Source organism: Pogona vitticeps, chromosome 5, assembly GCF_051106095.1.
Source record: "Pogona vitticeps strain Pit_001003342236 chromosome 5, PviZW2.1, whole genome shotgun sequence".
NCBI classification, from domain to species: domain Eukaryota; kingdom Metazoa; phylum Chordata; class Lepidosauria; order Squamata; family Agamidae; genus Pogona; species Pogona vitticeps.
The window spans coordinates 193227264-193240252 of record NC_135787.1 but is presented as its reverse complement, the minus strand read 5'-3'; the positions used below and the strand labels follow the sequence as shown (position 1 = coordinate 193240252).

At 45.3% G+C, this 12989-nt stretch overlaps 1 protein-coding gene across 1 annotated transcript in view; it reads right to left on the bottom strand.

Moving 5' to 3' along the window:
- The window catches only part of LOC110082618 (uncharacterized), a 113959-nt gene that overhangs the window by 99246 nt on the left and 1724 nt on the right, over nt 1-12989 (bottom strand). Inside the window, exons 2-14 of the mRNA XM_073002465.2 lie at nt 12765-12809; nt 12241-12276; nt 11614-11649; nt 9507-9539; nt 8360-8431; nt 7186-7245; nt 4875-4910; nt 3466-3546; nt 2729-2764; nt 2438-2482; nt 1928-1999; nt 1024-1059; nt 842-877 (exon numbers count right to left, since the gene is read on the bottom strand). Coding sequence (XP_072858566.2) covers nt 842-877; nt 1024-1059; nt 1928-1999; nt 2438-2482; nt 2729-2764; nt 3466-3546; nt 4875-4910; nt 7186-7245; nt 8360-8431; nt 9507-9539; nt 11614-11646 — 540 coding nt within the window. The 5' untranslated portion in view covers nt 11647-11649; nt 12241-12276; nt 12765-12809. The remainder of the gene's footprint in view (nt 1-841; nt 878-1023; nt 1060-1927; nt 2000-2437; nt 2483-2728; nt 2765-3465; nt 3547-4874; nt 4911-7185; nt 7246-8359; nt 8432-9506; nt 9540-11613; nt 11650-12240; nt 12277-12764; nt 12810-12989) is intronic.

Genomic DNA, 12989 nt, shown 5'->3' with positions numbered 1-12989 from the left:
AGACATTGATTTTCTCATTTTGAGGATTAAGGCAGGGTAGAAATATTTTAAATAAATACATTTATTTTAAAAAATGTTGAGGGACAAAAACGCAGCAAAAGTTGCCTCCCACATCCTCCTAAACACAACAAGAGGGCTTTCTGACAAAAAGAGAGAGCTTTTTAAAACATGGTTGTGAAATATTGGGAATCCTTGGTGGTGCTAGGATCCTGAGGGGGCACCCATTACCCACCCCTGTTTTAGAGCAAAGAGTGTATTTCTCCTTCATTTAGACATGGTAAGAAGTACAGCAGCACCCCCCACAGATCAATATCCACTGTTTCACTTATCCACTGTCTGGAAAGATTAAAAATATTAAAAGAATAATCCTATGTATTTAACTATGAACTTACCAGAACTGGTCACTAGATGGAACTAGAGACCATATAATGTATAGCAGGGGTCATTAACCCCTGGTCAGTGACCTGGTGATGGTCCATGGACTTCCCGGAACCACGCTGCAGAGACGTATCTTTGCTCCTCTCTGCATGAAGTTGGTGTGTCACGCTCGCGCAGGGGCATATCATGCTTGTGATACCCCTCGCAAGTGTGAGACACCCCCGCATGAGCGTGGGGGTGCCCCAACCCCCACAACTGGAGTCTGCCCCCCTCAACCAGTTCGTGGTCCCAAAAAGGGACCACTAATAGCATTGACTATTAAAATGGAGTTCTGTATATGGGAGGGTCTTACTGTATTTCTTACGGTTGCTAACCCCGTTTCTATGGATTAAGGTCTCTTTTTCTTCACCCCCTATGATCTTTTCCCCCTAAGGGTCAGGAATGGATAACTGGCTTTACTCACAGTCTGCCCAGGTATTCCTGGAGGCCCAGGTTGCCCCTGCGGGAAGATAACACACACATCATCCACCAAAATGAAAAATAATAATAATAGACCACAAGAAAAATGCAGAAAAAGGCTGAGCTTGGAGGAAGCCTCCCTGGGCTCTCTCACGCAAGGCTCGGAAGGAAAATGTGCAAACCTACGGATTCACCCTTGTCTCCTTTCTCTCCGGCAAGTCCCTAGGAGAAAAAGGAGAGGCAGAAAGGAACGACTCAGCTGCAGTGCTCGCTGAAGGAAGGTGCTTGACCACATTCCCCCAGAGGTACTAAGCACAATCACTTTGCACTTCCCTCCCAGACTCGTTGAGCAATTGCTCAACGGCAGGCATCCAGAAATCCACCCTCCTGCTCACCGCTATGTAGGAGAGCCAACCAAGAAGCCTCCAGCTGAATATATGGCATGGTACTAGGTGTTAAGTCTCAGGGTGGGGATCAGGAGCCTTTCGGGGTGACGATGAGGTTGCTACTGGACTAAATCCCAAAGCGTTAGGGCTGATAAAAGGAACACCAGAAGCCACCGGGGCACCCTCCTTTTGAACTCAGGAATCAAGGGCTTCCTACACTAAGCTCAACATTCCAACGAGCACATCCAATGGGAAGGCCAGGAAGCAAAGAGAAAGTTCCACATCTGGTCCACCGGTCACTCCTCTGAGTCACACAGGAGAGGTGGGAATCAGGAGTCGGCTAGTGTTCTCTCAATGTGAGTTAGGACACCTGAAGGCAGAACGTAGCGTTCCGTCAACTATGTGACTAGTCAGTGGGTCAGTAATGAAGCCAATCAACCCATTAAGCTCAGCAATAGAGCAGGTCAACATTTTTACACACAATCATGTTTGTTTTTATAGAAGAACTGTGAGTAAATGAAACGTTTTATTCTTTCTCCTGACCAGACTCTATGAATGAATGTATTGCAGACAGTAAGTGCCAGTTGAGGTAAATTAACAAATAAGAGGTGGTCTACTGAGGGAGGCATCATCGCTGACACAGACACTAGCAGTAGCCCCACCACCTCCCCCCTTTTTCCTGGTGCTCTCTGCATTCAACTCACATCCTTCCCAGATTCTCCCATGTCTCCTTTCATCCCACGTTCTCCGGGACGTCCTGGAAGACCCAAAGGGCCCTAAAGAAGGAGGACACAGGAGAAGATTAGCCCCACTGGCCCTTTCAAGCTAGGCCACTTGATTTTTGAAAGGGTTTCAACTGGACACTGGACTCTAGATGAGGCCTAACCATTGCTGAATAGAGGGGACTAGTACCTCAAGGGATCTGGATAATGTTCTTCTCTATACTCCTTGTTTAACCTAAACCATACTAAGATTAGGCTAAATAAGAAGCAAACCAAAAAGAATGCATGCTGGGCCCAAAAGGTGCACAACAGCTCTTAACGGGGAAGGATGACTCTATCTAAGTAGAAACACAAATGGACACGGACCTTTTTTTCAATCCAAACAGTGCCCTCGGTGATTCATATGCTGGATGTATATGCCACTGTGGGCAGGCTCAAAGTCATCTTTTCAAGCTCAACCCCAGGAATAGCCATCCCAGGGGGACCCCTTACCCTGATTCCTCTCTCTCCTTGCTCCCCAGGTGTGCCTGCTTCTCCCTAGAAGAATGGAAAGATTAGTTTAGATTGCAGGACTATTTTAGCCATTTAATCATCAGTCAAGAGTTCAGAATTCTTGCCGACTTACGATGTGGAATATTCATTCAAGACAGCTTATGCAGTGGCAAGATTGCACGTGAGCACGTCACGAAAATCACCAGGAAAGGAACTAAACAAGTTGAAGCATCCATATACTTTGGTTTAAGTACACAATCAGCGATGCTGCACGGGTTCTCTAAGCTTTACCTGGATTCCAGGCTCCCCTTTCTTTCCACGCTCTCCCTGGAATGAATTCAAAGGATCCATTTTTATAGAGAAATTCCAAGCTAGAATTCACTGTTCAGAATGGCCATCTCTGTATCCCTTTGCTGCTTCCTATGCCACCCTTCTAATTAGTTGTTCCAAACATCCTTATCAATTTATCTATAGACAGTTGTGCTGTATCAAAAATATTGAGAGTATCTGTTTATATATTTCATTTCTCTCCCGCCCGATGTAGTGAGAATTCACTCCTCCAGGCGGTGAACGGAAGAAAATTAAATTCACAACAAATACTGTCACTCATTGACGTCTGTATAAAATAACAAATAATATGAAGGATAAGATGGAAAACAACAGATTACTCAAAGCGATTCCCCCCCAAAGCAAGTGGCAACGGAAAATTAAACTCTGCAAGAAATAATAATCCTAACTCAGAGGCAAGGTGTTTTTTAAAAATCTTGTTCTAAAGTTCTGCTTTTACCAATTCTCTAAAGACAAGGAGCGATGCTGCCTGGTGGATGTCCAGTGGAAGAGAATTCCAAAGGGACAACAGCTGGAAGACATAGTCCAGCAACGTACAGAGGGCTCGCCCATCTCTGCTCTCCGCAGGACAAAGATCCCTGGACCAGCAAAAGCATCCTGTTTTAGCTTTGACAAATCCTCCGCTTAGCCATGGCAGAGTTCAGCTCCCCAGGTGGGTTGCACCGTTAGTTTCTACTTACATCTTTACCTCTTAGGCCAGGCTCTCCAGGTCTTCCAGTCAGTCCAGGCTCACCTTTCTCACCCTTGGGACCAATTTCACCCTGGAAAGAAAAGACCGCGCAGTGTGCCTGTCCCTCTTTTCACACACCCCCACAATTTCTCTATCAACTGCAAAGGAGTTGGTAAATCTTTAGATCCGAATCCCAAGATTTGAGTCCGAGTCTCAAGTCTCTGCCTGAGGAATTCTGGGAGTTGCAGTTGGTAACACCCCCCCAGGCATTGTCCCTGAGCCGGGCTTGCCACCTTCTGAGAAGCCCCCATCCTATGCTTCCTCAGCCTTTCGTGGGGTGGGTTCCACCTCATTCTCCCCCACTGGGTCAAGAGGGAAGCTGGCCAGCTTGTGTGAGCCGTGAAAGGAGGCAGTCCTGCAGTACTAGGATGATGGTGGTGTTGGTATCCTTGGGTTTGGCAGCAGGCTCAGCCCCCAGGTGGGATGTTATGCTGCTCTCATGCCTGGTGGCCCACCTGAGCAGCCTCTTTATGACAGTGGTAGCCAGACAGGCCCAGGTGGAGATGATGCTTCTCCCACCGCTGCCACCACATCCTGCTGCTCGGGTCACAGAGCCTGAGGAGGGAAGCGCTGGGGCTGCTGAGGCTGGTAGAAGCTACACCTTGGTGGTCGCCTCACCTCTCCACACCCTTGAAAACTCTCCCTCCCTGTTTTTACCTCCACCGCTGCTATTTGCCTCCTATAAACTTGTTTCTGTTTGTTGGCATCCTTCTTAAAGTGTGGTGTCCAGAACTGGACAATAGACTCAAGCTGAGGTCTACCCACTGCTGAATAAAGGGGGAGTAGTACCTCATGGGATTTGGAGATTGTTCTTCTATATACTTCTTGTTTAACCTAAACTATACTAAGATCAAGCTAAATAAGGAGCAAGCCAAAAAGAATGCATGCCCTACTGCTGGGCCAGAAAGGTGCACAACAGCTCTTAAAGGGGAAGGATGGCTCCATTTAAGTAGAAACACAAACTGTGTCATTAAAAGAGTAGGGACTCGGAAAAGTGATTTGGAAAAATGGGTCTGAGTTGTGAGTGGAGTCCCAGTCTTTAAAAAAGTTGAATCCAAGTCAAGTTGCTGGTGCAAGTTAAGTCAGACTTGACAGCGAGTCACAATTCCCCATCCCTGGTTAGCAGTTACGACTTATGATACTGTCACCTCAAACCAGTTTCTTTTTGCCATGATTTCACTACATGGCCAGGGCAAGACACCGCATCTTAACCTCTCTGCTATGAAAATAAAGAAGCCCAAATAAATAAAATCAGAATCACCATGTCAAAGTAGAAGTAGTTCTCCAAACAATCTAAAAAAATACGGACATGTAAGAAATGATTGCAAAATTTTAACACATTGTGCTAGTCGTTCTCACCTTTTGCCCCGGCTTGCCAGATAAGCCAACATTTCCCTGTTAAAATACATGAAATCAACACATTAAAAATTAGGTATGCAGGCATTAATAGATCATGCACCTCCACATGACCAGCAAGACATAAACGTATGAGACAACATTAAGAAAAATAGCAGCATAGAACAGCACATGATGCCTCAACAGTAAGCTCGAATGAGTTCAATAACGTTTACTCCCAGGTCCGCGAGTGCAAATTGCAGCCCCAGGAATGCACGTGCTGAGGAGCTGTTGCACGAGGATTACGATCAGAACGTTATTCGTCTAAGTTGCTAGGTTTGCTTAACTTCTGCAGCTTTGCAAAAGCAACAGTGGAGAAACGTGGTTTAGAAACCACGAGTGGAGAAAACTGTTTATCTAGAAAGGTCCCCCTTCTCAAAAGCATCCTTATCTCCAGGGATGAAGATTTATGAGTCATTGTCAAATGCGACTTAAGTCACTCGGACTCGACTCAAGGGTTTTTTGGGGGTGGGGTGGGGGTTGTGACACAACTTGGGCCCTTTTGGCTGAGTCCCATTGTCCCTGTGGGCCTCCTTGCCTGCCGCCTGCTTCCTCCACCAACCGCTATAGCCGTCTCCAGAGACAAAAGGCTCGGCATCCCTTCCAGCAGCCAGTCCAGTGCGTCCACCTACAAAGCTGATTGCTCGGCACATGCGCAGAGACAACAGGCCAGCTCTGGGCAGGGAAGTCGGCCCATGGTCTCTGCGCATGTGCTTGGCTGGCAGCTGGCTGGCGCATGCGTAGTTGGAGGCAGAGGCCTGGCTCCTGGAAGTCAAGGCAGGCCTGCCATCTCTGAAGATGGTGCTGGTGGGTGGGGGCAGCGACAGTGGGAGAAGTGGAAGGTTGGCCTGGGTAGCTGGGCAGCCCCCGGGTGGAGCAGGTGGCAGTGGAAGGCATCAGGGAGGGAGGCCAACTGTTTCTACACATGCACCAGCCTATCAGTGGGGTGGCGCATGCCATCCGATTCTTTGGGTCCCAGTCCAGAGTCCCCAAACCTCATGGGGTGGGCCCAAGAGACTTGAGACTTAGACTCAAGCTTAAACTCGGTCTCGGCCATGAGCTCCTTCGGGAGATCCGGCCAGCCAGGTTCGCCGTATCTGGTCTCCTCCGTTTACCCTGGTACCCAGCTTAGAAGCAGTGGGTGCTGTACCAATAGGGCTGAGACATGTTGGGTGTGGGTTTTTCGGACGCCAACTTCCAGAACATCCCCAAGAGCGTGGCTGGAGTATTCCGGAGCTGTAGTCCAAAATCTTTCCTTCCAAGAATCATCCTCATCCTCACCACCCCCACCAGTAGCATCATCATCGGTCTTTGACAAATCCGGAGCAACCTAAGAATTTTTAGGCATTTACTTTCTGCCACACCGTTGAAGTAAGAGTAGTAGTAGTTGTTTCAAATTGTATACCACCCCGTAGTGTTCAGGGGTGTGCGTGTGTGTTACAGTTTAATTATGCAGGCTACACATTGCCTCCCACTGCCATCTGGGGACTGAGTTTACTCAACTGACCAAATCTAAAGAAGGATGTAAGGTGGAGTCAACCTTGAACCGGCATTTCTGTGCTCTCCTACAGCGCTGGTAGAAGAGCCATCACACAGACTGGGGGGGTCTTGCCATGGAGATTAGGATATTTGTACTGGACCATGGGGGGGGGACAGGGATAAGTCGGTAGCGGCCTGAGAACACTGGCTATTTGATTCAAGCAGTTGAGATGGTAAGAGGGCCTCTAGGCAATATCCACCTCTCTCTTTTTTTTGCCATTTCTTGTCCCCCAAAGGAAACACCAAAGTGGGAGGCAGCAAGACAGTAAATAGTAGATCGGAGAGAACAATAAGGGGACATGGCTACAGGATTCGAAAGCCTCTTTGGAGCATAGGATGCCAGATTAGATGAATCTTCGGTCTTGTTCACCAAGGCTTTTCTTACATTCTTGCAATCTTTAAAGCCCCCCCCCCCAAAAAGCTGATCCCATTGGCCAATCCCAATGGGGAACTTTTCCAACCGCCCCTTGGAAAAGTTCCTTTTTTAAAAAACCCTACAAATTCTAGAGTCTCTCCCCAACCCTGGCATCATTGCTAGTTGACAGATGGATTTGAGTATTTATCTACATATTTGTGCAGGAGGACAAAAAGATGTTTTTTTAAAAAAAAAACACAAAATCTCAAGGCAGGAGATCAATGGCCATCTTTGTTTCATTCCCATACAGTCACGTTGTTTGTACATCATTTTTCTTTTTCTTTCCTTTATGGACCGATCCTGCTCTGTTTTCCGACTCACCCTTTCTCCTGGTTCTCCTTTCAGCCCCAGTTGACCGGGAATGCCAAACCCCGGACTTCCCTGCAAAAATCAAGGCAAAAATAAGTTTGACTTCTGCTCCCTCCCTCTTTCATTTTGATCTTATATCACAGAGAAGCCAGCCCAACATATTTCAATAATATAAATAAACAAATAGTTTATTTATTTATTTACAGTAGGACCCCCATGGATACTGAAAGTTGCAGGATAAGAGTGAATGCTACACATATAAAATGGTGAAAGGAAAAAAACAGGAATTTTTTTTCACATGCATTACCAGTACTAGCCAGAGACCATTTAATGTCTTTTTCACTAACAAGCATTTGAAGCATGACCTCAGACTCCCTCTAGTGGCCAGTTCTGGTAATGTTTGTTTGTTTGTTTGTTTGTTTGTTTGTTTGTTTGTTTGTTTGTTTGTTTGTTTATTTATTTATTTATTTATTTATTTATTTATTTATTTATTTATTTATTTATTTATTTATTTATTTATATCCTGCCTATCTAGTCTGTTAAGACCACTCTAGGCGGCTAATACATGTGAAAATATTTTTTCTCTAGATTGTTTCTTTTAAACATTTCTAATATTTTCAGACTGTGGATAAGTGAATCCTTGGATGCTGGTCCTGTGGATAAGGGGGGCTCTTACTCTGTGTGTGTGTGTGTGTGTGTGTGTGTGTGTGTGTGTGTGTGTGCGTGCGTGCGTGCGTGCGTGCGTGCGTGCGTGCGTGCGTGTATGCATGTAGGTATGTATTTACTGCCCTATTAGTGTGAAGCACTATCCTGAGCATTTTACAACAACAGATAAAACGTATAACCCTAAATAATAATTAAGCCAAAATTAAGACAGATAACAGGCAGATAACATTGGGGAGAGGCATTCCAACAGGCCGCACGGTCCCAAACTGTGAAGGACTTTATGCCGTACGTAAGCATCAGAACCTTGAACTTGATCTGGGACACAACAGTGGAGACAGGCCAGAACTGGAGTGATGTGATCCAGATTGCTGACCCCAATCACCAGTCCGGCCACTACACTCTGGGTCAGCCTCAAGAGATGCCCCATGGAGAGAGCACCGTAGTAGTCAGTCCTGGAAATGACCTGTGCCACACATGTGAAAGAAAGAAGTCAAAAGAGAAGATGGGAAAGGGTTGGTACCTTCTCTCCCTTTTTCCCTTGATTTCCGGGGTCTCCTTTCGGGCCAGAAGGACCAGCTGGCCCAATATCCCCCTGTCCGCGGGAACAAAAAGGGGAAAATTAGGCAATCATTTTCAAACCTGGGAATCCCTTGGTTTTTCAGCCCCTCCCAGGATCAAGGGGAATCTTTTTGAAACGACTTGGCCATATTCCTCCATCTGATGAACACACACACACACACACACACACACACACACACACACACCCCACAAACAAAAGAGGGCTGGATGTGTTCTAGGCAGTTCTTGGGGAAATTACTTTTTAGATGACAAGGCCCAATGTTCTTCAGTGGCCATGTTGTTGTAGTTGTTTTTTATTATTATTATTATTATTATTATTATTATTATTATTATTATTATTATTATTATTATTATTATTATTATTATTATTATTCGTAGTAGTAGTAGTAGTAGTAGTAGTAGCAGCAGCAGCAGCAGTAGCAGTAGCAGTAGCAGTAGTAGTATTTTATTGTTGTTATTAGTATTAATGGTTGTTGTTATTATTAGTAGTAGTATTATTAGTAGTAGTATTTTATTGTTATTGTTATTAGTATTAGTGTTGTTGTTATTATTATTAGTAGTATTAGTATTAGTATAGTAGTAGTAGTATTTGATTGTTATTGTTATTGTTGTTGTTGTTGTTATTATTATTATTATTAGTAGTAGTAGTAGTAGTAGCAGTAGCAGTAGCAGTAGCAGTAGTAGTATTTTATTGTTGTTATTAGTATTAATGGTTGTTGTTGTTATTAGTAGTAGTATTAGTATTAGTAGTATTTTATTGTTATTGTTATTAGTATTAGTGTTGTTGTTATTATTAGTAGTAGTATTAGTATTAGTAGTAGTATTTGATTGTTATTGTTGTTGTTGTTGTTGTGATGATGATGATGATGATGATGATGATGATGATGATGATGATGATGATGATGATTCCAATGTGTATCACAGATCCCTCCGTTCCCCCTCTGGCACTTTACTGGACTTCCATCTTATCTGCAAAGGGCGCTCCATCTCTCCTATCTCCTGGCCAGCCAAACACTAGAGGCTACAACCTTCACCCCCACCTCCGCTCCCCCATGGAGCCACTCTCCTCCCCGTTGCCGCTTACTTACCCGAGCGCCTTTCTTGCCGGACGGTCCCACCACCTGCGGATTAAGAGACCATGGAAGAGTCTTCCAAAATCACCCCCAACCATGACCGACTTTGGAGCTGGGGTTTCTTTGGTGCAAAGGACGAGCGTCATTGATCAATTCAGACCTCCAGAAATGATCAACTTATGGGAAACGCGCAATAGGTATCTGTTGGCCAATTCAGATGTGCGCATCTAGGGGCCCCGCATTTTGTGTGCCAGTTGCCCCACACAGGAACTATCTGCCACATTCAGCAAAGGAGCGTTTACTTTCCACTTGCTTGCTGTTCAGTTCCTGAGGATTGAACTATCGATTAACAGTGCTTCACCTTGAAGCCTTAAAATGTGTTAATGTAGCGTCGTGCTTGAGTGATCGGAGCTAAAAACAAAGCCTGTGCAGGGGTGCCTCGACTTACGAATGTCCCGACTTATGACCATTTCGAGTTACAACTAGCGGCCGGTGCTTCCAGTTACGAACAGAAAAAAAGCAGGGAAAAAGGTGGGAAATTCAAATTTCTAACTGTTGGTGGCAAAGAGGCTGCTTCTTTGTAGCTCTTTTACCCCAACGGTTGTGAGAAAGTGTGTGATCGGAGGAGGCTTCAGACTGCCTGGTAAAGGTAAGGTGCTGCTTTCTGCTTTTTAAAAACTGTTCCGGGTGGGTTTTGCAGCGTGGTTTTGGGCTGGTGGGGGTTATGTTTCCGTGCTGTGATGGGTCTTGGGGGGGTTGGTTTGCTTTTTGGTGGTTTTTTGTTTGCACTTCCAATGGGTCTTGCAGTGTTTGTTTGCTTTTCTGTCCCCCCGCCCCCGCTTCAGCCAGAACAAATTAATCATGTTTCCGATGGGTCTTGCAGTGTTTTTCTTTGTTTGTTCGTTTTGTGTTTGTTTGTTTGTTTGTTTGTTTCTACCCCACCCATCTAGACCAAAGTCTACTCTGGGTGGCTAACAATAATAGATAAAATGAAAGCAACATACAGTAATAAAATAAAAAAAAATAACAGTAATAATACAGTTCAAGTTGGGAAAAATAATCAGGTGATGACAGGAGGAAAAGTTTGCCTAAAGAGCCAGGTCTTAAGTTGGCTCTTAAAAACACCCAGTGAGGGAGCCAGGCAATTCTCTGAGAGGAGACTGTTCCAAAGGCGAGGGGCCACTGCCGAGAAGGCCCTGTTTCTTGTTCATTCTCTTTGGGCCTCCCTCAGCATTAGACCCCCTCAGCCGCCCCTCCTGGTTAGAACGAGTGGTTCAGGGAGATATAGGTAGGAGGAGGCTTTCCGCTAGATATCAATATCCTAAACCATTTAGGGCTTTATATGTCATCATTAACACTTTGAAATCAATGCGGAAGCGAACGGGCAACCAATGCAAGACAGCCAGAGCGGAGGAAATATGCTGATATTTTCTCACCCCAGTGAGAAGTCCGGCCGCCGCATTCTGCACCATTTGAAGCTTCCGCATCAATCTCAAAAGTGGCCCCACGTAGAGCGCATTACGGTAGTCTAATCACGAGATTACAAGCGCATGGACCAGAGTGGTGAGCACCCCAACGTCGACATAGGGACGCAGCTATTATCACTTGCTCCAAAAAGAGAAATAAGCATTGGGAAGTCTAGTCTCCTGCTGGTCTCCAGCACAGATTAAAACTTGCAGGGCCATATCGAGCCATTTTGGAAACCAGGGTAAGCTGCGCTGTCTCCCTCCCATTGAACTGTGAGTTACGCACACCAGCCTTCCATGAAAAGGGAAGAGAATATGGTGTTAACCAGGAGAGAATTCTATATTTTCCAAAAAAAGAGGGGTGTGTGTGGATATAGAGCCAGAAGGTGCTGCTATTTCTCTTTTTCTATTTCTCTTTTTACCCTTGCACGGCCCTGGAAGTTGTAAGTCATTTAAAAAGGGTGGAAAGGGATGGTGGAGAGGGAAGATCGGAGTGACTGGTTGAGCAGAAGAGAGGCGGCAGACAAATCCGGAAGCGAGATACATCTCAAATATTAGCCGAGCCGTTTCTGACATTTGGGGAGCTGGCTCGGGTTGGTTTTAAGCTGATCTGATTTCGAACGGGGAAAACATTGCCAATTTCCCCTGATTCTTACCCCCATAGCTGGCGCTCCAGGGAATCCTTGCATGCCCTGACGAGTAAAGAAAAACAATATCAACACAAAATAAAACCTCTTTACAGATGCGGCTCAGTGTTTTCGGTTACTGGCTATAGAGCCATAGGTCAGGGGTTCGATTCCCACCTCCCGCCTCCTCCCCGTGTCTCCTGCAAGTAGAGCCAGCCTATGTAGCCCTTGGCAAACTGTACAGCCCCGGGGCGCCCCATGAAGGAGGGAATGGTAAACGACTTCTGATGATTCTCTGCCTGGAAAACCCTGGAAAGGGTCAGCATGAGTCAGGACTGACTTTGCAACAGGCAATTATTATTATTAAAGGTGCAATCATAGGTTTGCATATTAGAGGGGGGGAGTAAGCCCATTGAACTCAGTACGACTTAGTCCTGAGTAAACATGCATGGAATGGGGCTTCTTGAAATATTTGCACTGCCTAGCCTCGAAAACTTAAGGAATTGTATTTCAATTTGCCAATGTTTCGGCTGTGAATACACTGGATTTTGGTTATTCGGGGACTGAAGACTTGACCTCAGTTCTAGTAATTCCCTAAAATCATTCTTTGCCCCTTCGCCCTGGGATAAATCATCTCTCTGTACTATTTTCACTTACTTGGTCTCCTTTAGGTCCGACAGGGCCTGGAAGACCCTAAAAGAAGAAAAAAATTAAGGAGCTCAAAAGATGAAAGTTGAGTTCAAAAAACATACCATTGCGATACATTAATTTATCTGGTTCTGGATCTTGAAGGGAAGATGTAATTTGCCTTAGGAAAGAATATGCTTGAGAGTCATCGTATTAGAAGCTTTTCAAGACTCTTTGTGCTATTCAGAATCAAAATGGCAGGCAGAAATTGTCGCAAGGGGTATAATAAAATTGTTTGGGGAAATACAGAGAGAGGCACTTTGCCCCCAAGTTTGGAAAATTTAGCACTGGAAGTAATGCTTAACAAATTTGAAAATTCAGTTAAGTTATGTTAATGGGTTTTTTTTCCTTTGCGAATGTTAGAAAGTTCTTAACCACCCTTAGCAGACTGCAAATGTGAACTGTGAAAGCATGTTAGCTCACAAAAGTAACTTTTCCAGGCTCTGCGTGAAACCTTACACAAAAGGACGCATCAGGTCAAAATACTGGCTTACCGCAATTCCTTGGAGACCCTTCGGCCCGACGTCTCCACGCTCTCCCTGCAAAGGACAAAGCAGGAATCCTGATACCACGCTGCCTGGGGGGCATGAGAATGTTTTGCAATCTGGCCCACCAAGAAAGCACCGTGGACTCTCCTGTTCTGCGTTCATCTACCAGGCCTTTTGTGGAAGAGGCTGATGTCCATCATGGCAAAGCCAGTAGGGCAGAACGGTGACATG